Source organism: Cyrtonyx montezumae, unplaced genomic scaffold (genome assembly GCF_038088225.1).
Source record: "Cyrtonyx montezumae isolate F1298 unplaced genomic scaffold, pur_monq_1.0 scaffold_15, whole genome shotgun sequence".
Lineage (NCBI taxonomy): Eukaryota > Metazoa > Chordata > Aves > Galliformes > Odontophoridae > Cyrtonyx > Cyrtonyx montezumae.
In genome coordinates, this window is record NW_027071881.1 from 6,023,792 (window position 1) to 6,051,171 (window position 27,380).

Genomic DNA, 27,380 nt, shown 5'->3' on the forward strand with positions numbered 1-27,380 from the left:
GGGGCTGAAAGTGGTCTGAAGGGCAAAAGGGTGCGGATGTGAGCAAGGGTGTGCACAGAGTACATCTGAACAAACTGTGGCACGCTGCAGGGGTACACCAAGAAGAGAACAAACGTGGACGAGAGAAGCATACAAAGGAATGAAGTGCACTGCAGTGAGGCAGGATACAGACATATACAGGATGATGCAGCCTGATACACAGAACCCCTTAGTATGCACAATCCTTCATCCTTCCTGACCAAGCACAGATAGAGCTACAGCTTCACCCCCTCGGGCAGCGAGGGCAGTGTGCATCCCCATGTCCTCGTGCTCGGGGAGCAGGCAGCCAGGCAGCACCACAGAGCACTGCGTGCATCCCAGCCAGGAGCTGCGCGCGCCCGGCCGTCACCGTGTCAGATGTTATTTACAGCGGGGAGGAGGTGTGAACAGGGCTTCCCGAGAGGTTTACTCCAGCCTGGATTGAAGTTGTAGCAGGACAATCGCTGTGCTGGAGCAGCAGCCTGCAGCACGCCTCTGCTGGTGAGAACCCTTGTGAGCGCTTCGTGCCTGGAGGGAAAGTTAATGAGAGAAAAGCGGCCGCAGAGAGGAGGGCTTGGAGAGAGCCGCCTTTGATGGGGCAGGAACAGCAGAGTGAGGAGCTTCCGTTTCAACACATTCACTCATTTGCTGCTGCTCTTCTTTTTACGGCTTCCTGAGGGACTCGAGCTCTGCTGGGTCAGTTTGCAAAGCAAACGTCAAAATGCAAAGCCAGCTCCGTGGCCCACGCTTTCCTCCACCAGGCAGCAGAGCTCAGACCCCGCACCCCCAGACCTGAACTGCCTCCTCACCCCCTGCACCAGCCCCTCCAGGTGGTGACAGTCCATGGTGTCCCCCCCAGCACTCAGACACTGCTGCGAGAAGGGCACAGCCCAGACACAGTGCCTACACTGAGGCTTACCTAACACTTTCCATCATAAGCCCCTGTTTTTAGTTCCTAACAACTTTGCCAAACTTTAACCATTTAGGCCGCGTTCCCTCATGCCAAAAGCTTTCTTCGAGCTGAATTTATTGGGAAAATTTCATCGAAAAAACTTCAGCCATTTGCCAGAATGAGGTTAGGGAAAATGCATTGTTCTTCTCAAGTTAAAAAATTCTTCGACCATGGCAGTGAAATCCCCAGCACCTTCACACTTTGGAGCAGGACCCAACAGCTTGGCAGGGGACAGCTGTGGGGTCTGGAGTGCTTCTGCCACCCCAACCCAGCCCTACAGATAACAAATGTTCGACGGACACAACATCAAGCATTCAGAAGTCAGCAGTACCAGATTTAGAGCCGCCCATGCAACTTCAAGCCCAGCACACTCACACACTGCGAGGTAGCCCCAGTGGCATATCACTTTTTCCCCCTCACGTTGACTTTTTCAGTTGACACAGAAGTGAGTGGTCACCAGAGACCCTCCTGCAGAGCCCTTCTCACGTGCTGAAACACGACCATAGTAAAGCTGAGGACTGCAAAAAACACTGAGTTTGGGGGATGGAGATGGCTCGGTGCTACGCAGGGGAACTCAGTGCTGTCTCCGCCTTGGTCACACACTCCCAAGTGGACCCAGAAGTCACTTGATCCACACTCATGTCACACCACAGCAGTATTTGCACGTCCCTAACAGCTCACAAGCAACACAGAGGGGCTCAGATTTGCAGACGTTGGGTAAGTGCAGCTACAACCGCAGCTGATGAGAGCCCTGTGCTGAAGACGGCTGAAGGCTGAGGAAGACAACGCATTCAGGACAACTCCATCTCAAGGTGAGCACTCAAAATCTACAAACCCCATTATTTTTCCCAGCTGTACACATTAGAGACACCACACAGAAGGCATCCAGAGACAGAAGTGGGCTTTTGCAATGCAGCTGTTTGGATCCGAACACCCTACGCCTCATCTGAGGATGGTGATAACAACCAACGAGTTCTCTGCACTTCCCCATGGGAAGGGAAAGGAGTTCTAGTGGACAAGTGATGGGATAACAGAGAAACAGAGCCCAGGGTCTTCCAGCCACGTCATCGCCTGCTCTGCTGCAGAGCCCCTGTCTACATCACGGCACACCTCCGGCGAGTGAAGAGCTGCAGAGCACTCTGAGGTTTGCAATGGTACACGCACGGCCGTGGCCAGGTTCACCCATCCAAGCCCCGGTGGTGAATGGGGGCTGTGTGCTCCTCCTGTGGAAATTTGGAACACACTCAGCTCCGAGCAGTGCCACGCATAGGAAGCGTCTCAGGTGTCGGGTGAGCAATTCCCTGCTGGCAGGGCTGAAACCACAGGCACAAACCCACAGCACTCAGGGAACCAATTCCAGGAAGCCTAACATCCGAGCCCCGATATTAGAAAATATGATCTCAGTGCTCCAACAGCTCGCACGGAGCCGGACCTCGGGTCCCAAACACCACAGCCCCCCGACACCCGGACCAACCACCACCTTTAACCCCCTCATCACCAACGAGCACCAGGCACACCGCCTCGGTGCCACAGTCCTCTCTTCTCCCACCATTTGAGCCGGGGTTGGCACGACCCACGGATGCCGTGGTTACACCACTCCCATCTGCAGGGAGAAGAGCCCCGACCCGCTGTGCTCTGCTCATGATACCCCTTCAGCATCCCAGCTCCAGCGCTGCGACGTTTCCTGCACAGATTCAAAAACCTGCTGCAGTTCCAAAGAGGGCTTTGGTTTCACTGTGACCAGCAGCTCAGAGACTCGCAGTTACTATACAGCCGAATAAAATATTTTTTCATCAATTTAACGCCAGCATGTCTGTGTTTGGAAACTTTGAAAATCCATGTTGTATGGTTTACTGCACTGGAAAAGGTGCCAACAGAGTTTCAAAGGAAGGGAAGTGTATAACTGTTTCCTTTCAAATGCATTTTCCAATGGGATCCATTGAGGGAAAAGGCTGGAACTAACTAAAACATTATTAAAAACTGTTATGAAAAGAGACAGAGAGATGGAAAAAGATAGACAAAAAGTCCAATACACAGCCGAGAGGGAGGGAGGGAGACAGGCAGCAAGAAAGGGGATATGGGCAGCAAGACACTTTGGGTGGGGAAAAAGGGGCGAGACGGGGAGTTTAATCTGGCAGTCCCACTCGTGGTTTCATATTGTTGCAGATCGATTGATCGGGATTTCAAGTGCTGCTGGCCCGGTGGCACGAGGCGAACCACAGAGCTGGCTGCGAGCGCGGCGCCTGCGAACTGCTGACCTTCAGATTTCAAACCAAAAATATTCTTTGGGAAACGGTTCCACCGGGTTCCAGCCCGGGCTGCCAAGCACAAACAAGCACTACTAACCTGAAGCAACACCCAGGACTAGTAACCTGAAGCAGCTCCCGGGTGTGATTCACGCGGCGTTAACCCGGCGTGACACCCGTGTGCACGGGGGGCTCGGCTCGGCCACATGCACTGAGCAGAGAAGGCACGGACTGCCGACATCACTGCTGCACTGGACATGCAGGATGCTCCTCTGCTGGCTGCCTTCCAGCTGCTCTAACAAAGCCTGCAAGCAGCGAGATGCTCGGGGCCATGCAGCACAGCCACAGCCCGATTCCTGCCTCTGCTGCCCTGCAAGTGAAGGGGCTGGAAAAGCACGTTTTGTAGCATTACCTCCGTGCCCCCTGACTTTGGGAAGGGTCCAGGGCCCCGCTGCTCTGCTGGGCTTCAAAGAGCCAGGCCGGGGTGGGCAGCGCCTGCCGAGCTGCGGGGCTGCGGTTCTTCGGGGTGTAGCAACCGTGGGCTGTAGCACACATGTCGAGGGATGAGGGGAAAAAAATAAACAGACAGACAAAAGAATGAGGATGCTCTGCCAATTCCAATTGTGCAGCTTTTATTTTAAATACTTATCAAGCTGAGAAAGAGCAGAGTTCTTGGAAAATAAGGTTTCCTTTCTTCCAATGCCAGTGTCAAACACCCTCCAGGACGGGTACGACGCAGCCGCCATCCCGTCCCGCCCGCCCTGGCAGGGATCAGGGCGAACAGCCCTGCCACTTCTGGTAAAGAGATTGCTGCCATTTTTTATGGATCTCCAATCTGGCTGGGTTCAAATTATGGCCAATTACCCACCAACACTTCTTGCTAATAAAATAAAATTTTACGGGCCCTAATTACTGCTTTTGCTGAACTGCTCGACGGGAAGCGGAGCGCTGCAGACGCGTGGAGTGGGGAGGGGGGGGGAAGGGATGCTCGGCCCTGGGTGCCAGAGGATGGTGTGAGGGATCCCCGAGCTCAGCCACACAGGTCCCCAGAGCAAAATGCCTGCTGCCTGCGATGCCAAGCCAGTCCTAAGGCCACCACCGGGTAGCTCGGATACAAAGCAGCGAATAAACACCAGTTTGGAAATGACATTTGAAAGCCCCGTGGGGTTGCCTGCCCTCAAAGCGGGGTCCTCCTGCCCACAGTCCAGAGGGAAGGCAGCCCCCAGCCCCACTCCCATCTCACCTCTCTGTTACCCATACAGTTAATTGAAGGAGACGGGAGCAACAGCCAAAACAGCAGAAATGTAAAAACTCCTGCAAACCACGCAGGATATCCCAGCTCCCAGCCCTGAGCGCTCCCTTCCACGCAGCACGATCCGGTGCCTGCAGCTCTCGCACATCACCCTGGGACACCTCCACAGCCAGGACGCAGCACTGGGCTGACAGAGAGTCCCAGAGCCACGCAGGTATCCCGGCTCAGCTGGGGAACTCTGTTGCAGTGATTAATTTCTCTTTCTTAAGCAGGATTACTTTAATTTTCAAGGCCTAATGGAGTCCAGCTGCGACCGGGAGGGAACGCTGCAGCGGTACAAAGACGGACCCTTCCACGCTGGTGCAAACTCAACACACACACAAAGCCCTATAAAAAGGATGCACTGCGGTGGGATATTTTTAGTCTTGACAATACGGCACTAAAAATACGACTTTGCTAATACATCACTACAGAAATATTCCCAGTGTCCATTCAGGAACGGTTTAAAACATTTATTTTTGTTTCCTTTTGCGATGGTCAGAGAGGAGGGAGAAAATAGAAACTCATTGATAAGAGGAAACGAGAGAGACATGAAAAATTGAAAACTACCTAAAAGCTCATGGAGAGGTTTATTTTATTAGTTCTTAATAAATATCTTGCAGATTTCCTCAGGAAATACACCAGATCACATGTAAAATAGTTTGGTACTGATGTCAACTGTGTCAGCATATGAAATCTATTAGGGTGAAGCCACAGCAGGGTGATCAGCGTGCTGAAAAACTGCACGGCACCGAGGCGGGGGGGGGGGGGGGAATCTCACGGCCCTTCCAAATTCTTCGAGAGGTAAAAAAGTCAGCCAAGACGCAGAGAGAGAGAGAGAGAGAGAGAGCAAAAAAGAAAGAAAAAAAAAAAAGAAGAAGAAAAAAAAAAAAAAGATCCCACATCCTGCTTCGCGCTGCCAGCAATGTGAAGTGCCCAGAGATTAATTCTATGTCTGGCCTGGAAATGTGACTTTAAAGCATGGAGGGAGGAGGAGGAGGAGAGAAGGCCAAGCAACGGGGCCTGGCACTGTGCCACCGACCCCCTCCCCACGCCGGCGTTTCAACGTAGACAGCAGCAAACCCCAGCAGACGGCAGCTCCGCGCTGCCAGGGCCTCGCACCAGCTGCAGCGCGTCTCAGCCCCGCGCAGATGGGCCTGAGAGCATCACTTCCTCCTCGCCTGCCTGCCTGCCTGCCTGCCTGCCGGCCTCGCGAGGCACAGCACATGTGGCTGAGCTGCTCCCCAGGGTGGGCTGGGGGCCCTGCTGGCCGTACTGCACAGGGCCGGGTCAGAGCTTGGCTCCCTGGGCTCTGTGCGGAAGGGTTTGTGCTGTTCCCTAAGTGCACTTGGCAGCTGGAGCCTCCTCTCTGGGATGCTGTCCGGAGAGCAGGCGATGCTTGCGCAAGCTGCCCTTCCCTGAGCATCAGGAGTTCAGGGGTTGGAGATGCAGGAGGGCATGGGAGCAGGGAGCCCGTGGGCAGGGCTGCCCCTATGTGTGGTACGTGGGCTGGCTGCTGCCTGCTGCCCACGTGGGATGCAATGGTGCATGCCAGATCTGTTCCATCCGTGGGATGGTCACTGTGCCCTCTGCATGCTGCCCTATGGCCTCGCTAAGCACAGCCACATCGAGGCACAGCAACCAATGCCTTCAGCTCACTGGAGTGCAAAGCTTCCACGCTGGGGTTCAACAGCCCCACTGCGTCCTGGCTGCAGTAACCAGGCACCTTGATAGAAGGGTGAGTGCTGAAGGTCAAATGGAACCAGCTCTTGTTTTCCCATTGGATAGCACGAGCACTGAGAGCCTCACGTGCGGGTCTGTGCAGCCAAGGGCGCACATCAACCATGGAAAATCAAAGGTCTCCATTGATAAACCTGCATGGTGGACACCTTCTATCCTCAGATGCATGTATAAGTAGAGACACATCCCCAGTTAGGCTCCTGTTACGGATCGAGCATTAGGAAAGAAAAGCTCCTTCCATGTCCCCAGGGCTGCTCACTCCCAGCAGAACCGTACCCAGTGCTGGACACTTGATTTGTGCCATGAGCAGGGGGAGGAAGGGCACGGCCAGCCCCAGGGTGGGAGCTGAACCTCAGCGAGCTGGCACGGTGCAGCTGAGCCCACACGGGGAGCGGGCACGGGGCGGGCAGCCCGCCTTGCTGCACCTGGCACACAATAAAACAGCCCCGCAAGCTCAATCAGGAGTTTTACAACTTCACAAAGCACCATAATTAGCCTAATTATACAATGTTCTCTCGGAGAATTAAATAGAAAGACAGTAATTGACTCGGTGTTGCTTAGAAGCGCAAGGAAATCAAAGGCGCGACGCACATTAAAGAGTCAGAAACGTCTCTTTAAAAGTGAGAGGATTTCCTGTCACGGTACAAACATCTGAAGCCTCACCCAACCCTGCACCTGGCACGACCCCGCTCCCCTGCACCCCTTTGCACCGGGGCACGGCCGCAGCGGGCACCTCCTTCCTCACCCCACAGCGGGAGCACCGGCGATGCTGCGTGCCGGTGTTCTGCTTCCTGCCCTCCCTCTGTACACAGCAGAGCTGCTCCTCCGCAGCCAGGGGAGTGCTCCAGCCCGTGGCACGGTGGCATGGCCACATGCACGCAGCTTGGTGTGTCCCCGGCCCTGCTCTGACTTGCTGCTCGGGCGGCAGAAGCTTGGCTGCAAAGCGGACTCGAGCTTGGGGATTACAGATCGTTTCCCTCTAGTTGTTACCCTGAAATGAGATCTCGGTATCGTTTGGTGGAACGGCTTCAAGGGCAGCTGTAAGGATGTGCTCATGTGACAGGCAGAGCGGGCAGGAGCCCCGCTGAGCTCATCCAGCGCTGCTCAACTCAACTTCTGCTGTGCTCAGGCTGGAGAGCCTCACACACACACACACACACACACACACATCAGTGAGTGCTCTGTTTCACTGGAAACCTTCCCCTTCCCTGCCACAAAGCCCTGCTCCATCTCCTGCCGCCGAAGCTGACGGCTACATTTCAGAAACCTGAACTGCAAGTGGAAATTCCCTGCAGCGCGGTGCTTATTGCATCTCCTGCTGGCACTTGTGGCAAGGGGAAAAAAGTCACATGGCTTTCTGGACACACATCTTGCTGAGGAGTCTTGCATCAGAGGGCAGAAGCCAGCAGCCAGGAAAATAACTCCAATTACGGTAAATAAATCCCCAAATATGTGACAATCTGCCTTTTAAACAGGAAACAGAGGGGAATAAGCAAAGGAAGGCTCTGGTCTAAACATTGCTGCCACCAGCCTCAAGAGCCCAGGAGCGAGGCTCTGAGACATGTCTGGGCCAAACGCATGCTACCTGAACTTTGCTGATGCAAAGTCTCAACTCCGAGACAGCTTCCTTCCCCCGAAGGAAAGGCGCCTGCAGTTCCCGATGGCCATGCCAGCCTCTCCAGCCCCCAGGCACAGGGAGAAGCCCAGGAGAGGGCTGGCTGCCACCTCTGGATGCATGCATGGTCCACAGGGCACTGTGTTAGCACAGGAAGCAGTGGGCTGACACAAGCAACGTGGGTGTCACACACATCTGTGCCACGTCAGCTTTGTTTTGCTCCTGCAAACCTGGATGTGGCCACCAGCAGCTGCTGACCTCCCTGTACCCAGTGGCTTTGGAGAGCCTCCACACGAGCACTGCAGAGCAGAGGAAGATGGATCTTCTCCTGCTTCCAACTCAAACCTGAAGCAAACAAGGGCAGCAACGTGAAGGGAGGGGAAGGATGAATTTAAGGACCGCTTCCCTCTAAGCTGAAGGCCTTGGGAAGCATTACGGGCTGCCAATACCTTGCTGAGGTTGCAGTTCCACTGCCTCGTGGGGCAATGGCATGCTATTACTGCCAGGTGCACGCTGGTGACCTCAGCACAGGCACTTCAGTGCACACTTGCTGTGTGACAAGCCAAGTCACACTGCTGCTCAGCTCCATCCTCCCTGCACTGAGGATATGCATTACAAACCTGCCTCTGAGCAGGTGGAGGGACTTCAGGCTCCATGGTCACTGCTCTCAATGGGGCAGGAGCTCAGGTGATGGGAGAAGCCCTAGGAGAAGTCTTCAACTCTCATTGGCCATGCTGTGCTGGCACAGATGGTAGAGCTGCCTGGATGCTGGGGAAGCACACATTTAACCAAGCAAGGAGGCAAATGATGAGAAAATGACTATGCTCTGCTCCCCAGACAGGGGAAGATCAAGTTGCTGCTTCTGCTATCTACAGCCTGAGGTTTATTAAGCTTTGCTTTGTGCCTAATTATAAAACTCCACCAAACCGAGGCAGCTGTCCACAGCACTACTTTATTTTTAAACTCACTCACATACACTGGACTCCCTTGCACTTAGCTCCCAGTCCACTCCAACATGCAAGATGTGGTTAGAGTCACACAAGAAGCCATTGAGCCGTGGGTGCAGCAGTACATGTTCCCTCCAAGGCTTTTTCTGATGCTGCACTTTGCCCTGAGCAAAGCTGGGGTCCAACCATCAGAAACCAAACCTACACTGCGGAGATGGTCAGAGATGGAGACCAGTTCTGCCACCACCACCACGGGGATATTTTAAGGGTTTAGCTTAGCTTTAGCTTACGAGGCAGAGCAGCTGCAGTCAGCAAAGTGAAACGAGCTGCAGTCAGAGCAGGGCTGTGTGGTGGCAGGACGGCAGCAGAGCAGCTGCTCCAAGCAAGCATGGTCTGAATTCTGGGGGTCCAGTGCCTCTCTGCAGCCAGAGAGGGGCTGAGCATCCATGGCAGGAGGATGGAGACAGTCCTATGCCTGCAAGGAGCTGCAGCTGACCTCCACCAATGTGGATCCCACCTACCAGAAAGACTTGGGCAAGAAATTGGTGTAGGTCTTCAAGCATCAAGCAGGACCACGCAACATTTGAAAATCTTTGTAAGAGCTATAATTAGTGAGCACTCAGACACAGAAGAACAGTTCTGCACGAGCCAGAGTGTTTCTGCAGCAATGGGCTGTGCAGCATCAACCAATCTTGCACAGCATGGCAGTGCAAAGGGACACACGCTGCTCCGACCTCGCAGCACGGAGCAGGGTGTGAATCCTCCCACCTTGCTTCACCAGCTTTCGACTTATTTTCTAGCACCGAAACCTTGCTCTGCTCCCAGAGGGCAGCCTGACCCTGTCTGCTTTTGTGAACACTCCTGCTGTGACCTGCTACCCCCACAGCTTTCCCTTCCCGCTCACCAGCTCGGCTGCCCTGCTGTGCCCAAAGTCCCCTCTAGCAGCAGCACTCAGCCCTCTGCCTCCCTGCGTGCCTCCACTCTCTCAGCCCCAGGGGATGCAACTTCCCCCAAGGCATGTGCTGAGGATGCACATATGGCAGCCCCCCCCCCTCCTTCCACCTAAACCCGACCTCCTAACAAACTCCACACAGCACAATGCGACAGGCCTGAGAGTGCCAGAAGGCATCCAGGTGCTGCAGCCTGATGCTTCACACCCACAGCCAGGCAAATTTGCTGGGATTTCCGGGAAGTGTCTCTAGGGTGCCCCGTGCTGCACCCCCACTTTGGTGTGCGCTTGTTTGGAATGCAGGCCTGTCGGGGGGAGAGGGGAAGTTATTCTGGTGGTGGCCTATGAATAACATCCAGTGATTTATAGGAAGTATAATCCAATAATACAGTAAAATAAAACAGTGTGTCTGAGATGGGTTTGATTCCAGGAATTATAAAACAAATTATTAAAGAGAGAGAGAAAGAAAAAAGCCTCAGAGAGGCCAGATCGGAGTAAATTGGGCACAGATGGGCTGGGAGGGGGTTTCTCTCTCTCCCCTCACCGAGATGCCCCTGCCGCAAGCACGGCTTCAATTAGTCTTTGCAGAAACCAGAGTTTTATTTCCCCAAATTACAGAATTAAAAAAAAATTAAAATGCTTGGAGTGCTTGTGGTTGGGATAAAGGGATCCAAACTTCTCTGTTAGCTGATGGTGCAGATGGCTACCAAACTGTTAACAGGGCCACCCCGCAAAGAGGCTGGAACTCAGGAGGGCCCAAACCCTCAGTAGCCACCAATGCCCTGGCAATGCAATGCTGACAATGTGGGGCTGCTCCAGCAATGGCACATCCCAGTCACGCACTGCACCCATCTCTCTGCTCCACCCCATGGGCGGGCCCCCTCCCTTGCCCCACAGGCTACCAGCACCTTTGTCCCACCTTTGCCACAAGGCAGCTGGTAGGTCAGGAGGATGGCCGAGCATCGCCCGCAGGGAGGTTGGGCTCACTAGGAGTGGTGTGTTGTCTGGTGCTGAACAGCAGGGGAATGCTTCATGTGGGAATTCTTTGGCTTCCTCTGGCAAGGAAAACAACAGACCCCATCCATCTCCTGGGATCTTCCCAGAGTTGCAAGGGCAGCTGCAACCGGCTCCTGCTCCGGTGGGATGAGTGCAGCCCTGCTGCCAGCACCAGGCATAGGGCTGCACTCAGATGTGCCCCCAAAGATTGGTCAGATGGGCACAGGGCCATCTTTGTGAAGATGGATTTCAGAAAGTGGCAGTCACAGGAGGAGACATTATTGCAAACACTGTGATGCAAGGGCAAAGGAAAATGAGTAGAGCAGCAGATAGAGACCACGCTGCATGAGCCCCCAGCCTGCCGTGCTGCTGAAGGACATGGGACAGACTGAGTGCAATCTGCAGTGAAACTGGGGGAAGCTGAGAATAAGGAAGGGGCAGGGTGGGCGTCTGGCCCAGCCTGAGGAAGAAAGAGGAAATGTATTTACTTAAGCACGTTTGATTATTAATGCTTCCTTATTCAATACCCAGGTCAGCGACTAGAAATTTGTGTTAATTGGCAATGCATTAAAGTATGCAAAATTCTCCACGTCAAGACTGTTTGCCTGCAACACCACCCCACAAGTGCTAGTAGAACCCCATATCCCGGCACCAGGGACTCATTAGACAACAGATAGGGGGCAAGCAAGTAAGCCCTCAAGTTTCTCAGGAGCAGCTGCGGCCCCACAGAATGGAAATACAGGGAAGGGAGGGAGGGAGCACCTGCCCCAAGAGATATCTGCCCCCGGACAGTGAGGAGGGGAGGCTCTCAGACAGACCTCCCTCCCTGGCCCCAAACGCACACATCTCCTGCTACAGAGAGCTCGCAGCTAACGTCAGACAGAGCTGTGCCACGGGAAGGACACAGCGGAGCTCCGATCCCGGATCTGCGGGAGGATTGCAGTAGGAGGGGATCTCTAGAGGTCACTCGGCCCAACTGCAGGGTTAGATCCAGCCCCACGGAGCTCACCCAGCCAAGCCCTGCCTCCAACGAGTGCTGCTCCCCAGCGGGGCTTCCTGGCAGCAGGATGCATGCAGGGTGGAACTGCTCCCGCGTCCCAACTGCACCCGCTGCTGCCCATGCAGCTGCAGCCCGGAGAGGTGACTCATGTGCTGGGAAATGGAAACCCTCACCTTCCCAACAGCCTTCTGCTGCATGCTCCAGTCTGTCCTCTGCCCACAGCATCCCACGCAGCGGGGAAGGAGCCAACACCCTCGCTGCTCTGTGCCGGGCACTTGGTAATAACTCAGCTAGCTTTTTTTGCTTGCCTTTTAAACTCCAGGCTCTTTGCTTGCCTCTTTTCCCCCATCCCTTCCCTCCCCTTTTGCACCCAACTCCCAGCATTTCTCAGTATCACTGTGTCGGCACAGAGCCCAACATGGGCTCTGCCAGCACTCAGCACATGAGTGCTCAGAGACCACCGGAGCGTTTGTGCTGACGACAGAATTTGCTTTGCCAACAATATTCCTTGCAACGTTTTAGGGTCAGCACAGCAAGGAGCCCTCGGGGGGCATAAAGCATCAGATGCCAGCCACGGTGCCGTCCAACCCACAGCATTTCTCTAGCACTGCCACCTGCTCAGTGTACGGTCTGCAGGTCCCCAGCAGGAGCAGGTTTGCTTTCTCCAGAGATAAAAGAGCTGGGAGCAGCTGGCAACTTCACACATGGGAGACAGGAAACTCCAAGAAGACTTATTTTGCACAGGAGATAAGAAGTGCTCCCTTTCTGTCACTCACTCACTCACATCCACAGCTCGGCTGTGGATGGAGGAGCACAGTCCAGTGGTCTGAGAGCTGGGACTGCTTCCAGCCTTGCCACGGGGGCTTCTACGCAGCCCAGACAGATTTCTTCCTCTTTACCACCCGCTCCTGTCTGAGAGCACAGACACAGCTATTAATATACCTACCGGGGGGCCATGCAGAGGCATTGTTCATCATCAGAAAGTACTTTGCAGCTCAGACATAAACACACTGGTGCTGGTTGGCACCTAGCAGGAAGGAGGGCACATCCTCACTAGCAAGGCTGACAGCACGCAGGGCTTCCCCAGGGGGAGGGACCGTGCCTGTGAGGCACACAGCTGAGCAGAAATCACCTAGCAGCAGCACCACACTGCGACTCAGCCCCACTGCTCCTGTGGTGGCTTTGATTGAGGTCCATCTGTCTTCGGAAGCTAAATCCCAAGCCACCAGCGTGCCACATGCTACTTCCCCCCAGTTAGGGAGCACAGACCCTTCTCTGGTCACAAAAATGCAGCCCAGGCTGACCCAGGCACCTGCTGCTGTGCCTGCTGGGGAGCTGAAGGGAAAAACACACCCCCTGGAAGCACCATTTCAAACCCAGAGGAAAGGATTTGGTGGCATCCCTGCTAAGTAACAAATCCAGCTATGATAGTAACCACACCTTGGGCGGATGGAGGAGGATGAGTGACACAAGATGTGCTTTATCCTCCAGGTGCCTTAGTACAGGGCGTAGCCTCCAGCATCATCTCCCATGGCACGGCTTAGCCACCCACACAGACACAGACAACAACACTCTGACTGCAGCCAGGTCCTCCAAGATCCTCCCAGCCCTCGCAGTGCCAACGTGGGCACTGAGCAGAACCCAGGCGAAGCACCGGGAAGAACAGAGCCTTCTGTCTGTGCATGATGACTCAGGCTCCAGGGGCATGCAATGCCTCCTCACGCCAAATCATTAAACACCTTATCAAGGCCCTCCAGTACAGGCCACGGCACTTCTGCCATTCCTAAGCACACCGACACCCCCAGGCACCCAACCCCTCTGGTCTTCAGCTGGGTACGTGCCCCCCACCCTTCTCCACACACAGCTCAACAAAGGATGAGTGATCCCCGGCCCATTTCCCTTAAAGCAGCACATGGTACCTTTGGGCTGGGAGTTGTACACTGCAAACATGTTGATTGCCACGAGCTGGAGCATGCGGGTGCTTCCGATGGGAGGGGGGCTGTGCTGCAGCAGGACCTGGAACTCCCTCAGGACCTCCTCGGCCACCGCAGGGAACGTCTCCATCCTGCAGACACAGAGAGACGCTGTAGAGCAGAGCACAGACTGCCCCAGTGAGGGGGGCACAGCTCCCTCTGTGCCACCTTGCCCAGGGAACAGGGACCCCCCACACGGTGCTGAGGGGCTGCTGCCCATCCCAGAGCCACAAGGAATCGCTGCCTCTGGAGCAGAGGTGCAGGCAGTGCGAGGGAGACAGCCGAAGCCTTCCTCAGCAAGGGCAGCGAGGGATTGCTCTGTAACCAACAGGCAGCATTCCTTTGGCAGGAAAACACGGCCTTTATGAGTCATTTCTGACCAACCATTTTTTTCTACTGACTTCTACCAAGCTGGGAGGGGTGCCAAGGGGCCAGCAGCTCGCTTGGACCAGGAGCAGCCCATGGGACTCCCGAGAAACACGGGCTGCAGCAAACGGCACACACTGGTGCCACATTGCGGATGTGGCAATTCCAAGTGTGTGGAACGCTGGCCAAGAACACGCTGCCTCTGGAGAGCAGTGCCTGTCCCCAGCTCCTGTGCTGGTGCTGCCTACAGGGACAGGACCCACGGAGCCCTCCAAGCTGCACACTCCCAGCACAGTGAGAAAGCTGTCAGCTCTCACTATTTGGAGCGTTGCTTTGCCCAGGGGACAGGAAGCTCGTCCTCTGGTCCCCCCAGCTGCTATCGCTCATCGGACACAGCTGCAGTGCCACGCTGGGGACAAGGTGTGCTTTCAACACCACTCACAAGCGCCCGTGGAAAGGCGACACGTTTATCCTGCTCTTCATCTGGCGTCACTAGGGGAATTAGCTGAGGTTACTTATAGAGCTGATGGATCCTCAGCAATCCCCGAGCTGAAGTGTGGTCAGCAATGGAACCAACTGCAAAGCACACCCAGTTCGCAGAAACAGCGGTGACGTGGCTGCCCACAGCAGCCCTCCCAGGAGCCCTCACCTGGTGTCCCCTGAAGGCATCTATATACCAAGACACTGCCAAAAAAATTGCAAACATGGGGGAAAAAAAGAGTTATCCTGTTCCACTGCCTCCTCTGCTGAATTTGCTCTGTTCCTTCTTGGCCATGCACTGGAAAAAGCCACAGCTAGACACAGCAAGAATGAGCAATGGTCTGCAGCAAGTGCCAGCTCCTTATCAGTGACAGTGTAACTCGTGTGCCCACAATGGGAGCGAGGGAGCCAGAATGTGCAGCGGGTACAGCGCCAGGAGCCAGGGCAGGCAACCTCAGGGGCCTCCAGAGCAATTTCCTCTATCTTCCCCCTGAGAGATTCAGATCTTGTGATATCAGCATGCTACAGACTGGATTAGCAAGCCACTTCTGGTAACCCACATGGGCAATTCAGCTGGGCTTCCCCAACAGACTTTCAGGACAGCAATAAGCTCTATTTTTAAAGACAGAATTGCTTTCTGCTTAACCATATTTCACAGATGCCTTTCAACAACTGGTTCTACCTAGCAGCAGGGGTACCCTCTGCCTTGGCACTGTTTGCTGGAGTGATTCAAAGCCTCCGGTACCTCCCCACAAACACGGGCTGCAAAGAACAGCCCCCTTGTACTCAGTGGCCCTGCAGAACAGAGCAGCTCCACCAGAACAAAAGCGTTGCACCCTCTCAAAGAGGCAACTTTCCTGGAGCTGGGGCACAGCCGGGGACTCAGAGCAAAATGATTGCTTCTAAAGACTTCCTAATTTTGAGAAATCTCAGACTCCATTCAACATACCCAGCTACATCCTCCTAGGGCAGATGGGCCGCTGGGGATGGAGGAGCCCTTTGCAGGACAGGTTATTAGTGAGGAGATGGAGATTACTGTCATGGAATAACACTGAGGAAGAGCGAGGGCATCCTCAGCCCCACCAGCTGTGCTCAGATACTGCAGCACATCTAGAATGGCATGCAGTAACCCCTCTGAGTTCAGAACCAGCAGGTCAGGAACCAAGCAGAAGCTTTTAAAAATACACTTACCTGTGGTTTCAGGGGAAAGATGGTTCCAAATTAGCACAGCACCATCTTTTCCATACCTTTTACAGACAAATTACTACAGATCCTGCCCAGAGAGGACTCAGCCATTCCTCACCTTTTACCTATTTTAAGCACGGAAGCTGTTTAGCAGGGCTGGACGATTTCTCTTCCTGTGTCATGTTATTACTTTCTAGTTCCCTTCTAAGTATTTCAGGGGATCTTCTGCCATTAAACATACTTGGGTTTTCTAAATGACTGTCCTGGGAAGCAACTGCCTCTAACGCTACATCTTAATTTCACAAAAGTCTCGGGAGCCAAATGTGCAAGCAATCACTGCAACATCCCTATTAATCCCCCTGCTGGCATGTGCTCAGCCCGGAGCTCGGCCGCAAGCACAGCCTGGCAGAGCCACAGAGCAGCAGCTCCCTGGATGTTCTGCCCTGTAGCACAGACATGCTGCCATCACCAATCCTTGTGTGGAGGTTCTGCTTCTGCTTCCCATCGCTTTATGAAAGGTGCAAGGTCAAGCATGTGCCACTGCAGAGAGCGTGCTGCATGGAGCAAGCGACATGGCTTCAGGCTGCATCGTGGTGTCAGTGCTGGTGTGCTACACTCTTCTGCTTCCTCTGTCCAAGGAGGGGAAGGTGAAAGGCTCAGGGGGCAGGCTGCCACCTGATAGCAGCTCCCAGCCTCCACACTGTTCTGCCCCTGGGCTTCGTGCTCCACTGAGTGCTCCCAGAGCCACCACTCCACTGGCTGGGACTGGGGGTGGCGGGAGAGGAGGGGGCAACACCAGCAATTAAAGTGGAGGGAACACAGTTTGGAGGCAGAAAAGGGAGAAAAGAGCCTCTGGTCCCTCCCGGGTGCACATCAGTTGGCTGAACTCAGCCCCTGCCAGAGGGTCCTAGTGCATGAGGTCTTGAGGTGGGGGAAGAAAACCCCAACAATAACCATCACAGACCACAGGGCGGGTAGGGAGAATAGGAACCAGGAGGCTAGGCCTGCAAGAATTCACACCCTGTGCCCTCAGCTCCAAACACAGCTTAGTTGCTAACAATATTAAATTCCAAAAAGACTTGTAATGTAGGAAAATAAAATAAACATCCTGCACACTTACCCAATCCTGGTAAACAGCTTCCCATGGGCATGGAGAAAACTGAGGATGAACCTTTTGTTCAGCTGCATGGGAAAGGGAAAAAAAAAAAAAAGAGAGAGAGAGAGAAAGAGAGAGAGAAAGGAGAAAACAATTAAACTCTCTCCGATTTCCTGTGAATTAAGAAGGTCCCCAGTGACAGAAGAACCTGGCCTGGTTACTGGGGGTGGCACTGGAGATGGGAACCAAATGGACGTGCCCAAAACTCTTCCAAACATCATGCACACAGGCAAGGGCAAGTGCCAAACAGCTGGATGCGAGCGGGGAGAGGGCGGTGGAGGCACAGCACCCTCTGCTGGGGTCGGGCTGCTCGCTGCAGCCCTGGGCACTGCTCCGCTCCCCGAGCAGGACCCAGCTGAACGCAGCGCTTCCCACCGATGGGAAAAAGAGAAAGGAAAAACAGAAGCGATTTGGTTCAGCGCTCTGCGGTCGCCGCAGAGGATGGGAGCAGCCTCTGGTCAAGGCGGGGAGGGAAATCCTCGTTAACGCTTTGCTGCAGAGAGCTCAGCTGCAAAGCTTGGAGCTTGGATGTGACATACCGGAGCCACTTGGAAAAGCACGGGGTTTTAGGGTGACATGTTACGCTTTCATTTAACCCCAGGCTTAAGCAACTGCAAAGAGGGAGCCAAGGTTTCTCAGGAAAGCCCCTGCAAGGCTGCAGCAGTGATGCTAGGCAGGGCTTGGCATTTCTCTGCAGTTCCCAATGAAGCAGATGCAGGGCAAGCTGTCCACAGCACGCCGTGTTGATGGCAGCTTCCTGCCCCACTGAGATCCAACAACACCAAAATCCAACTCGATTCGTTCCTTACTGCTGCTCTAGGCCACCTTTGCTAGCTCAGCAGCAATCTGGGGCTTCCCCATCCTTATCTGAATAGCTCCAAAGAAGGCTGCTGGTGGTAGAAAAGCACTGCCTGACCTTGGAGGTGGATGTGTCACCCAGGAGTGGCCTGGCCCTTCTCTCACCTTCCCCCCAACACTCAGCTTTCATCCAGCGCCTGCACAGCCTCACTGCAAAGAGAAAAGCCAGGCCCCAAGCACAGCAGGGACCTGGTCCAGCACCACTGCTCCGCTCCCATTCACGCTCAAAGTTTACACCCTGAATCTCCCTGCAGAGCTCAGCATCGTTTCCATTTCCAAGGGGACCAGAGACACAGACAGAGCTGGCAGGCAGGGCAATGCCCAACCAAGTGTCACCAGGCAGAGCACAAGGCAGCTGCCTCCTGCCTGCATCTGCTCAACTCCCCAGCTCCCATCGTTCTGTATGCAAGCAGCTTGGCGAGGTGCAACGGCTCAGTGAGGTGTAATTAACCCAGGCTGCACTCCCCGAGGACCTATGCAGGAGAATGATGCCCTGCTGCAGAGTCGCTCCTGGGCCATGTGCAAGTTTCAACATAAAACCTGTCTCATAAAACAAGCCAGACCAATTAAACTGGCCCCCGCAGCAAGGGGTTCTTGCTTACTCACTATTTTACTGCTGCCCTAAAGAGCCCTTTCCACTAGAACCTGACTTTATTTGCCACCATTTTATTAACTCTGCAGATGAAACTCAAAGAGACTGGGGAATACTGGGACAGCTGAGCTAAGCCCTTATTCACTTTGCCAGCACTGTTAGGACGGCTGCAGTTCTACCATCCCCTTTAGGACACCAAGGCAGCTCAGAGCTTGAAAGACAGTGCACGTATGGAAAATAAGAAATAAGGACACCAGTCCTTCCCCTGGGCCCACGTGCAGCCCACAGCCCTGGGAACAGTTGCTCTGCAATGCCTTTACCAGCAGCGGGGGAGAACCCGAACTCCCCACCTTGAATGGAAAGTGTCACCTGCACCCAGAGGGGACACACCTGGAGCATTCACCCACGGACAGAGCTGCAGCAGGAACTGAGGACCTGTGTTAAATCCACTGGAAGCTTCCAGCTCAGTCTTTTCACTGGCAGTTCCAAGGACAGCACAGGAATCAGTGCTGATTTGGGACACGCATACGTGCATACATAAATACAAGCTTTTTTCTAAAGGAAACAGGATGCATGCCTCTAGGAAAGAAGCACATTTTATCCCTCCTGCCAACTTCAGCAAGCAGCAGCAAGCTCAAGCTGAGACCTGTGTGCCCCAGTGCTGTGGCACCTCATGCAGGCACCTCTCGTGCTTGTTTCATCACTTTTTCTCTCACAGCCTCGAGGTTTTGATGAGCTCATCACTTAACTTTGGACCTTTCATCTCTGAGTTCACGCCAGGGCCACGGGCTGCTTTGACTGGGCTTTTCTCTGAATGACTCTCTCCCTGGTGACTCACCTGCCCCTTGGTCTGCAGGAGCCCTCTCTGCTCCTCCTGTCAAATGCTGCTTCTCACGGCCAGAGGGAAACAGCGACTTCCACCGAGCAGCCCACAGCAGGGAGGAGGAGGAAGTCCCATCACCCGCTGTTCTGCATTAGCAAGGCGGAGAGGAACACTTCCCCAAAACCCCACCAGCACTCCCACTGCCCTGACGCTGTTAGGAGACCTGCAACAACTCCGTGGTTTCACCTGACTCACTGCACAACTCAAGAGTGGGTCCCCTCCAAGGGATTCCTCAGAATGGTCCCTGTGCTCGTGCTGGGATGTAGGGCTCCCTGCACACACTGCTGCTCTGCTCCCTGGGGCAAATCCCAACATCTTCACTTGGGAAGAGCCCACCAGGGAATGTTAATGCATGAATGAAACTATGTCAAAAAAGAGACTTGGTCCCTTCCAGCTGAACAGCGGGCATCACCGATAGGGAAGTTATGAGCATATAGTGAAGGCATTAGTTATAAAAACAAACTAGCTGTCAAGGAGAAGGGGTCCCTGCACACAGTAGTGCCTGAAGCTGAAAACAGCTGTTTCAGCTGTCATGAGTCAGCATGTGCAGACAGACTAAATCCACCTGGGAAGAAGCAACCTCACAAGAGGAAGCAACCCGCTGCTGCTTGGGGAGCATTCACACACCACACCTCCAACCAAAGTGGATTTGTTGCCATGGAAGAAATCAACAGTGACTAACAACTCGCCGAGCACCTAAGTGCAGAGAGCCACGGCCCCAGAACAGCCAGCTCAAATCACAGTGACCACGACGAGGACGTCCTGACAGCACACAGAACAGAGGTGGTCAGAGAGCTGAAAGGAAGGCCTGGCATGGCTCGAGCCAGGCACGAAGAAAGCAAGACCCAACCTCAAGAAGACTGCGCCGTGACTAAAAAGGGTTGAAAATGCCTCCCACCCTCGTGCAGAAACACAGGAAATGCCACCAGGGTGCACAGGAAAAGGAGAGCCACGAGGTGGGCCGGGAAGCAGAGCCACGGACCCATTTGGCTCGCTGCAGGGAGTGCACAGAGTTTGGCACCTGAGCATCGGCCCCAGCTGTGAAGGAGGCACCAAATAAGGGAAGGATTCTGGAGCAGTGACTCCTGGGGAAAAAGCGTTTCAAGTTAAAAATTGTTACTTCAGGTTTGGAAGTAAATTTCAGGATCTGGTCTTTATCAAGCGAGGCAAACTTTCTTCAACATCAGCAAAGCATCTGTGGAGCAGAAAGCAGTGTCAGAGTCAAAATAGGCTGCAAAAGACAAGTCCATTAATCAAGAGACCAGATGCAAAACTGCCTGCAACGAACACGCTGCCTCCACCGGAGCGAAGGGGCTGGAGCACTGCGGGACGCTCCCCGAAGTCTGGGGGTATCCTCAGTGATGAGGGGTTGGGACACAGACCACAGAACCACACAGTTCAGCTCCAAAACACGTACCACACTCATCCCAAATATTTGCAGGGTTTCTTGGGCAGCCAAGGCTTTTCCAGGCACAGCTTTTTTGCTGGGAATTATGTGAAATAACATCCAGGCATCCCAGTTATACTGTACCTCCCTCCCAGCTCCAGGGCTGTATTCACACATTGACTATGAAGATTACTGCTCCTTTATAGCTCCTTCAGCAAACTGCCAAGCCAGCTCTTAGTCCAGCCATCCCCACCCTGCACAGCACAGCTCTGACTGCTGCTCCCTGTGGCAGTATCTCAGTGCAGTAGCACCTAGCACAGACTGCTTCCTGAAAGCCCAGGATGCTGCAGAATTCCTCTTATATATAACCTGCAGGGATATATGGATACAGAGCTTCACTCTGCTTCTCCTGGCCCTGTGTTCTAGCACAGGTTTCTGTTTAGCAGTGCAATGTCCTGCCCTGAATTGGGCTCATTTCTGTAGCAATAGAAGCAAACTCCAGTGAGTCCCAGCAATTAACATGAAAGATCGCATGAATGAAAATCCAATTTACTATGACGTGGAAAAAAGAGGGAACCCTGAGGTATCGTGGCCTTGAGGCACACATTTACAGGTTAAGAAAACCTGCTACGCTCCTGCAGCTTCCTGATCTTTTGGACTGCAGGAGCTGCGGCTCCAAAACACATCTCGTGGCTTTACGAGCTGCAAGGCAGCATCCCAGCAAGAGAAAAAAAGGCAGTAAGGAAGCCCTGCAGCACAGCTGATGAGGTCTTGATTTATTCCCCTTCATCGCTGCAGGAAGCAGGTGAGATGAGAAACACAAGCAAGAAAATAGTGCGTGTCAGAAATGCAAAATCAAGCAGCGGTGACTTCGCTGTCTCTCAAACAAATATGTGGCCCACAAGGATGCTTGACGTGATTTAATAATGGAGCTATTAGGAGAACTTTCAATTTCCAGAAAACAGGTCAACTGGAGTGTTTATATGCATGTGATTTCCTTGTCAACCAAACCTGTACAAAAGCTGCTGGTAGAGATTTAAAATCAGCAACGTGCAATGCTCTCAAATAGAAAATCAGTACACGGCGACTGAAGAAGTGAAAACCTGATTGCACTGACATCTTCAAAAGCAGGAGTCGTCAGGGAACCCTCACCAAACAGGATGGGAAGAGGCAGAGGCTCACTACCAGTGCTGCTATCCATGAACTGCAAGACAATTCAGTCGCCAACTGCCTATGGTACAAAGGGAACAACAAGCTCTGATGGTTACAGCACCTTCACATAACGTTATCATCATCATTTCACAATCCGGGTTTTTCCAACACTAAGTGCCACATCATACATCTCAGACGGTGGAAAATAAGGCTCCTGGAGGCTGCAGCTCCTGCAGAAAGGCTGCAGGGATTCCCAGAGCAACATCCAGAGGAAGGGTTAACACGTCCCTCGCAAAGGGCAGGCACCGGCCAGCACGGTTACGTCTATATACGGCACTGGTGAGGCTGACACTGAAATACCACATCCAGTCCTTGGTGCCCTTGTTTTCAAAGAGGTGCTGAAAAACTGGAAAAGGCCCAACAAACAGCCATAAAAGCAATTCAAACACCAGCAGTAATGTCTCGCAGTGAAAAACTTCAACAGCTCAATCTGTTCAGTGTATCAGAAAAGCCTGGGAGGTGGTTTGATGGCAGTGTGCAAAGTGCCTCCGTGGTATTTAAGGGCTCTTTACACTAGCAGAACCGTGGAGCACGAGAACGAACGAGAAACATTCACTCTGGAAAGAAGGCACAAATGTTTCAGAAGCAGTGCAATTACCACTGGAACGAACTCCCCAGGAAGAGGGTGGACTCTCAAGACTGGATGTCTTTCTGGAAGTTCTGCTTTAGCCAAACACAAGTTATTTGGCTTCATACAGGAGTAGCCGGGTGAAATTTAAGGACCCGTGATATACAGGAGATCACACCAGATGATCTAATGCTCCCTGCTGGCCATGAACTCTATGAATCTATGCAAACATGCCAGAGAGGGTCCTCAGCTGAGATATCAAGTTAACTTTCAGCACAAAACTTTTCACGAATTGGCTCTGGTGCTGCAGGTCATTTAGGATACAAGCTCAGCTCTTCCAGTCTGCATCTGGTTAAGCACTGAGAGGGAGATGACCCAGGCAGCTCTGCTCTCCGTCCAGCAGGTAAGGCAGGCTGCATGCTGTGCACTGAAGCAGCTCCAAGCAGCAAAAGCAGCTTATACTCAAATACATACTGTTTGCCAGGAGTGAACAGCATCCTCTTCCTGCGATAGAAAACTGACACTGAGAAACGTGCGATGAGTTCTGGCCCACAAGAAATCTCCTGTTCACACAGCTCAGGGTGCTGTCAGCCTTCTTCACTACTCCACAGCAAATTATTTGTGGGGTCAAGCACAAAGTGGGGAGATAATAGGAGAGATTAAGAATGGTGAGGACAGAAAAGACACAACTCTAAAAGGAGTTAGGCCAACAGAAAAGACAATTGGGCAATGGGCCGAGCGGAGGCAGAGCCTTGCAGAAGGATGGCAGCATTACCATCAGCAGCTGACCAGGCTCCTGCTCTCCCAGCTGCGCTCAGCAGTGAGGGACAGGGTGGTGGCAGCCAGGCTGAGCTCAGCAGAGCTCCCACAGGACGGAGCTGGGTCCATATGTGAGCATCACACAGCTGTCTGCTGCATTCGGAAACATCCGGAGCCTTTGCTCCTACCTGGACAGTGTAACGCAGGGCACTGAGGCATCTCCCTCTCCACCCAGAATCACACAGCAATGAAATCTGCTGGGGAGGAAGAGTAGAGCCAAGGACAGAGGAAATGACACGGATTCCAGCAGGTTCCACTCCCTGATCCTCCGGAAGGAAGTTTCTTTCCGAATACCCACCTCCACAGTGGATACAGAGTCTGGCTGGAAATGGCTCATTTGACACTGGAAAGAAATAAATATTCCCCGTGGCAGAAATAAGGGTTTGGCTGTGGAATATGAGATGCCAACCCAGTCAGTGTACAACAGAAAAAGTTGAACTGGGCCAACATCAGACCGAGATCAAGGTTAGACTAACAAGAACGGCTCAAGAGCAATCACTGCCTAACAGCCTTCACCCTGCTCTGGGAAATTTCCCAGTCCTGCTATTAGACATTTTACTTCCTTTACCAGTGCTGCCAATTCCTGCAGCGTTCTCATCTGAAGTGCAAACCCTCCCTTCCCAACACCGCTCTGCAGCGCCTGGATCATCCAACCCGCTGCTACGAGAAAGGGCTCATGTGCAGCAGCAGGAGGGGGTTTGGTTACACACAAATCCCTGGCTGATCAGCACCAGCAGGAGAGGAAATGAGGAAAGAGTGACTGACAGGGAACGGCGGTTTCTGGCTGACTGTGCTTGGTTTTAGGGTATGAGAAGGGCTGGAACTTGAAGCTTTGCCCCCCTGCTCTGCACAGCCTCTCTGAGCACTGGGATGGAGCAGAGCCCCTCACACAGGAGTAAGTCACTGCTGTCTTTGTAGGGCTCCCACCTCTGATCCACCACCCTACTTCCACACACATTAGCACCAGATGCTTGTTATCAGAAGAAGAACGTGTCAGCCTTTTCCCTTTCAAGTAACATCAGTCCCTGCCTTGTTCTTCACAGTCAGATAAAACCACCAACACGGTCTACAAATTTTAAAATATATACATATAAAAATCAACACCAACTTCTGGAAACTCTTACCCATCGCTTAGCCTTCACTATCTGGGTAGTGGCAAAAGGTCAGGTTGTGCTGGAAAGCAACACGTGGCTTCTACATGGCATGCACACACATGTAACCAGGCTCTGCGAGCAGTCCTGAGCTCTGGGAGCTCCAGCAGAGCGGTGCTGAGCATCAATGGGAGATCTGTAGGGTCTTGTTCTGGCTCGTGCTTTTCTGGTTGGATTGCAAATGCATCAACCACAGCCGAGGAGGTTTTAGAAGTTAAAAAAGAACAGAGTTTTAAGAAAGTTAAGTGCAAGCAGAGAGGGTGCACAAGTGGTCGGCAAAAACGTCAGTGCTAGCTGCGTGGCTGAATGTCACGTCTCAAGCCCAGGGAGGCTACGAGTGTGGTTTTAGTGTTTAACCAGCTTCAACTGCAGCCTGGCACCCTTTTACTTCCTCTGCACCGAAGGTTCCTCACTGCTGGGGGAAAGAAACCAATCTCACCGCTTGAAACCAAACGGCTAGAGTAAAAATAAAGCCCCAGGGTGGTTTGGTGACCGAGGTCGTATTCGGAGGTGGAGGGGTTGCAGGCTGGGGAAAGCGCTCAGAAATACTCACGCTGCCAACCAAGAAAGAGATTGCAGGAAAGGAGGCAGGGCAGAGAATTAACATGAGTCCAGCAGTGAAGAGGCTGAGAAGCCTCTTTCGCACGCTACAGCTCCCCCGTGCTCAAAACAGTTTGTAAACCGTTTCCTAAATACAAAGGGGAAAAAAAAAAACCCCAGACCTAGTCCTGACCTCCACGAATGAGTAACCAAACCCAACTGCTTCCTGCCAGCTTGTGGGGGTGAGCGAAGGAGGCTGCTGGGCAGGGCAGATGGAACTCCAGGTTTCTCCCTCTCAAGTACTGCTCTGGGCATAAAAATTAGGGATTCAATAACTCCCACTGCTTTTTCAGGTGGGTGGTGGGTAAAGGAGAGGAATAAGGAGGGGCAGCCTTCCGTTGATTGCTAGCTCTCAACATTCCCACCCCTCAGAGCCTCTCTGTGCCATAGCGGAGGCTCAGAAGAGGACTACAGCATAGCCAAGGTTTGAGGCAAACACAAGGCAACAGAGCAGCGAGCAGCAGGCTGGAGGGGAAGCACTGCCCTCCCCTGACAACAAGGGCAGACCATTCTGCACCAGACCACAGACAGCATCACTCATGTTGCAACCTAGAGAGCACCTAAGCGTAGACAAACTTCCTGACCCAAGAGCAGCCGCCTTCCTGCAATAAGACACTGATGGCAGCCTGACCCACCACCTCACTCTAAGACCTTGGGTATACCCTGCACTGAGAGAAACCCACCTCCTGTGTCCCCTCCCTTTGGGGACACACCTATGTCACTGCTCTGGTGCGGCTTGAACACATAACAAGCATGAGAAAAGACTTCAGCACAGAGCACTGCTGGTCCTGTAGTTTCTATTCCCTCCACTCTCCACACATGCGTGCAACACTGGGTGTAAACAGCACATACAGAAGTTAGCCTGTGTGCCTTCAGAGCACCGTGCAAGCCTGCAGAGTTACCCTTTGCATCCCTGCAGTGTGTGGTAGGCTGGCAGTGAATGCACAGCCTGCTGGATTGCATGCCCATGCTTTCACACAGCCAGATGTACTGCCCAGCCACTCTGGACCCATCAGCCAGGCAGCAGAATGGGGGGCAGGTGCCTCAGATTAATGAGTCTCCCAAGTGGCATCTTGTCCACCTGTATGGAAGACAGCGATACGTCTTTTCCACTTCTGTCTGTCATTAATTTCTGGCTGCATATAATGAAAAAGCTGAGAGCAAAGGGAGCTGCTCTCAAACAGGAGTGCTTCTGTGGGGTATCTGCACAAGGTAAGCTGGGCCATGCTCGCAGATGCTCAGCTCACATCACAGCACCCTCTCAACAAACCAGACACTCCTAGGGACTGCAGGCATCGCCCGTAGGGCCACTCCCATTACTGACTGTGATCGGCCCCAGCAGAGGACTGCCTGATGGAGCACAACAGCCAGAACCCCAAACCAAAACTGCTAACGGACAAACAGAAGGTGTGACCCCACTGCTGCCCTCGCAGTACTCCTCTCCAGATGTAGAACCCCAAAGGAAAAGCTGCACTGCCTGAAACCATCCGGGAGAAGAAGCCAGCCCAGAGCAGCTGCTGCCCAAGAGGAACAAGTACACAGAGGAGAAACAACAAACACGGCCATGGAAAAACGGATGTGAAACGTGCAGGAGCTGAGTGGGATAGTGACCCTTTTCCCAGCTAATGTTACGTGCCCTCCATCAAGGCAGTGCCTTAGGCAGCCTCCAGGAGCACAGATGTTCCCTAACTGCCTTTCTCCTGCCTTAGACCATGAATAGGCTGCAAAGATGTACATGAACATAGCATTCAAGGTGCACAGACAAACGGTGTCACATAAAGCTAAGCAGAGGAGAAGAACTGAGAAAGAAGTGAGAATCCTTGCAAATGTCTTCTCTTAAAGAAAAAAAAAAACACAGCTGGAGCTATCATAAAGATAACTCCAACCAGGCACTGCCATGCAAGTTCTCAGTTGTCTAAATCCAGATCTAGAGTTAAAAAAAAGAAGTGGGACAAGTCCCACAATCTCCCCTGCTTTAAGAAGACAGGGTCATCCCATGAGGTTGCAGGTGGTGGACCATCTCCCTGCACGCCTAGCACTCATCTCATATTCCAGGACTTGGTAGAAGGAAGCAGCTGATGGGCTCCAGAGAAAAACAGCACCATTCACCTGAAAGAAAATACAAGCACCCAAACACAGACATTGCTTACAGCTCCAACACATTTTTGGTGCTCCTGTGCAGAGCCCAGACTTGGGCTTGATGATTGCTACGGGTCCCGTGCAACCTGGGATACTCTGTGATTCTGTGAAATTCTGTTATATGAGGGCTGATGCTCCGAGAGCACCCAGCACCAGGCAAAAGCAGCACCTCTGTTCCTAACCAGCAGGATGAGCAGAAACATGAAGGTTCCTGCACCGATGCACAAAGCTGGGACAGCAGATCTCAGCTCTGGTCT

At 53.2% G+C, this 27,380-nt stretch overlaps 1 protein-coding gene across 3 annotated transcripts in view; it reads right to left on the minus strand.

The window, feature by feature from the left end:
• The window catches only part of SMG6 (SMG6 nonsense mediated mRNA decay factor), an 88,638-nt gene that overhangs the window by 48,819 nt on the left and 12,439 nt on the right, over positions 1-27,380 (minus strand). For all 3 annotated transcript variants that reach the window (XM_065731878.1, XM_065731877.1, XM_065731879.1), the window contains exons 9-10: positions 16,879-16,940; positions 13,674-13,819 (exon numbers count right to left, since the gene is read on the minus strand). In XM_065731878.1, coding sequence (XP_065587950.1) covers positions 13,674-13,819; positions 16,879-16,940 — 208 coding nt within the window. The remainder of the gene's footprint in view (positions 1-13,673; positions 13,820-16,878; positions 16,941-27,380) is intronic.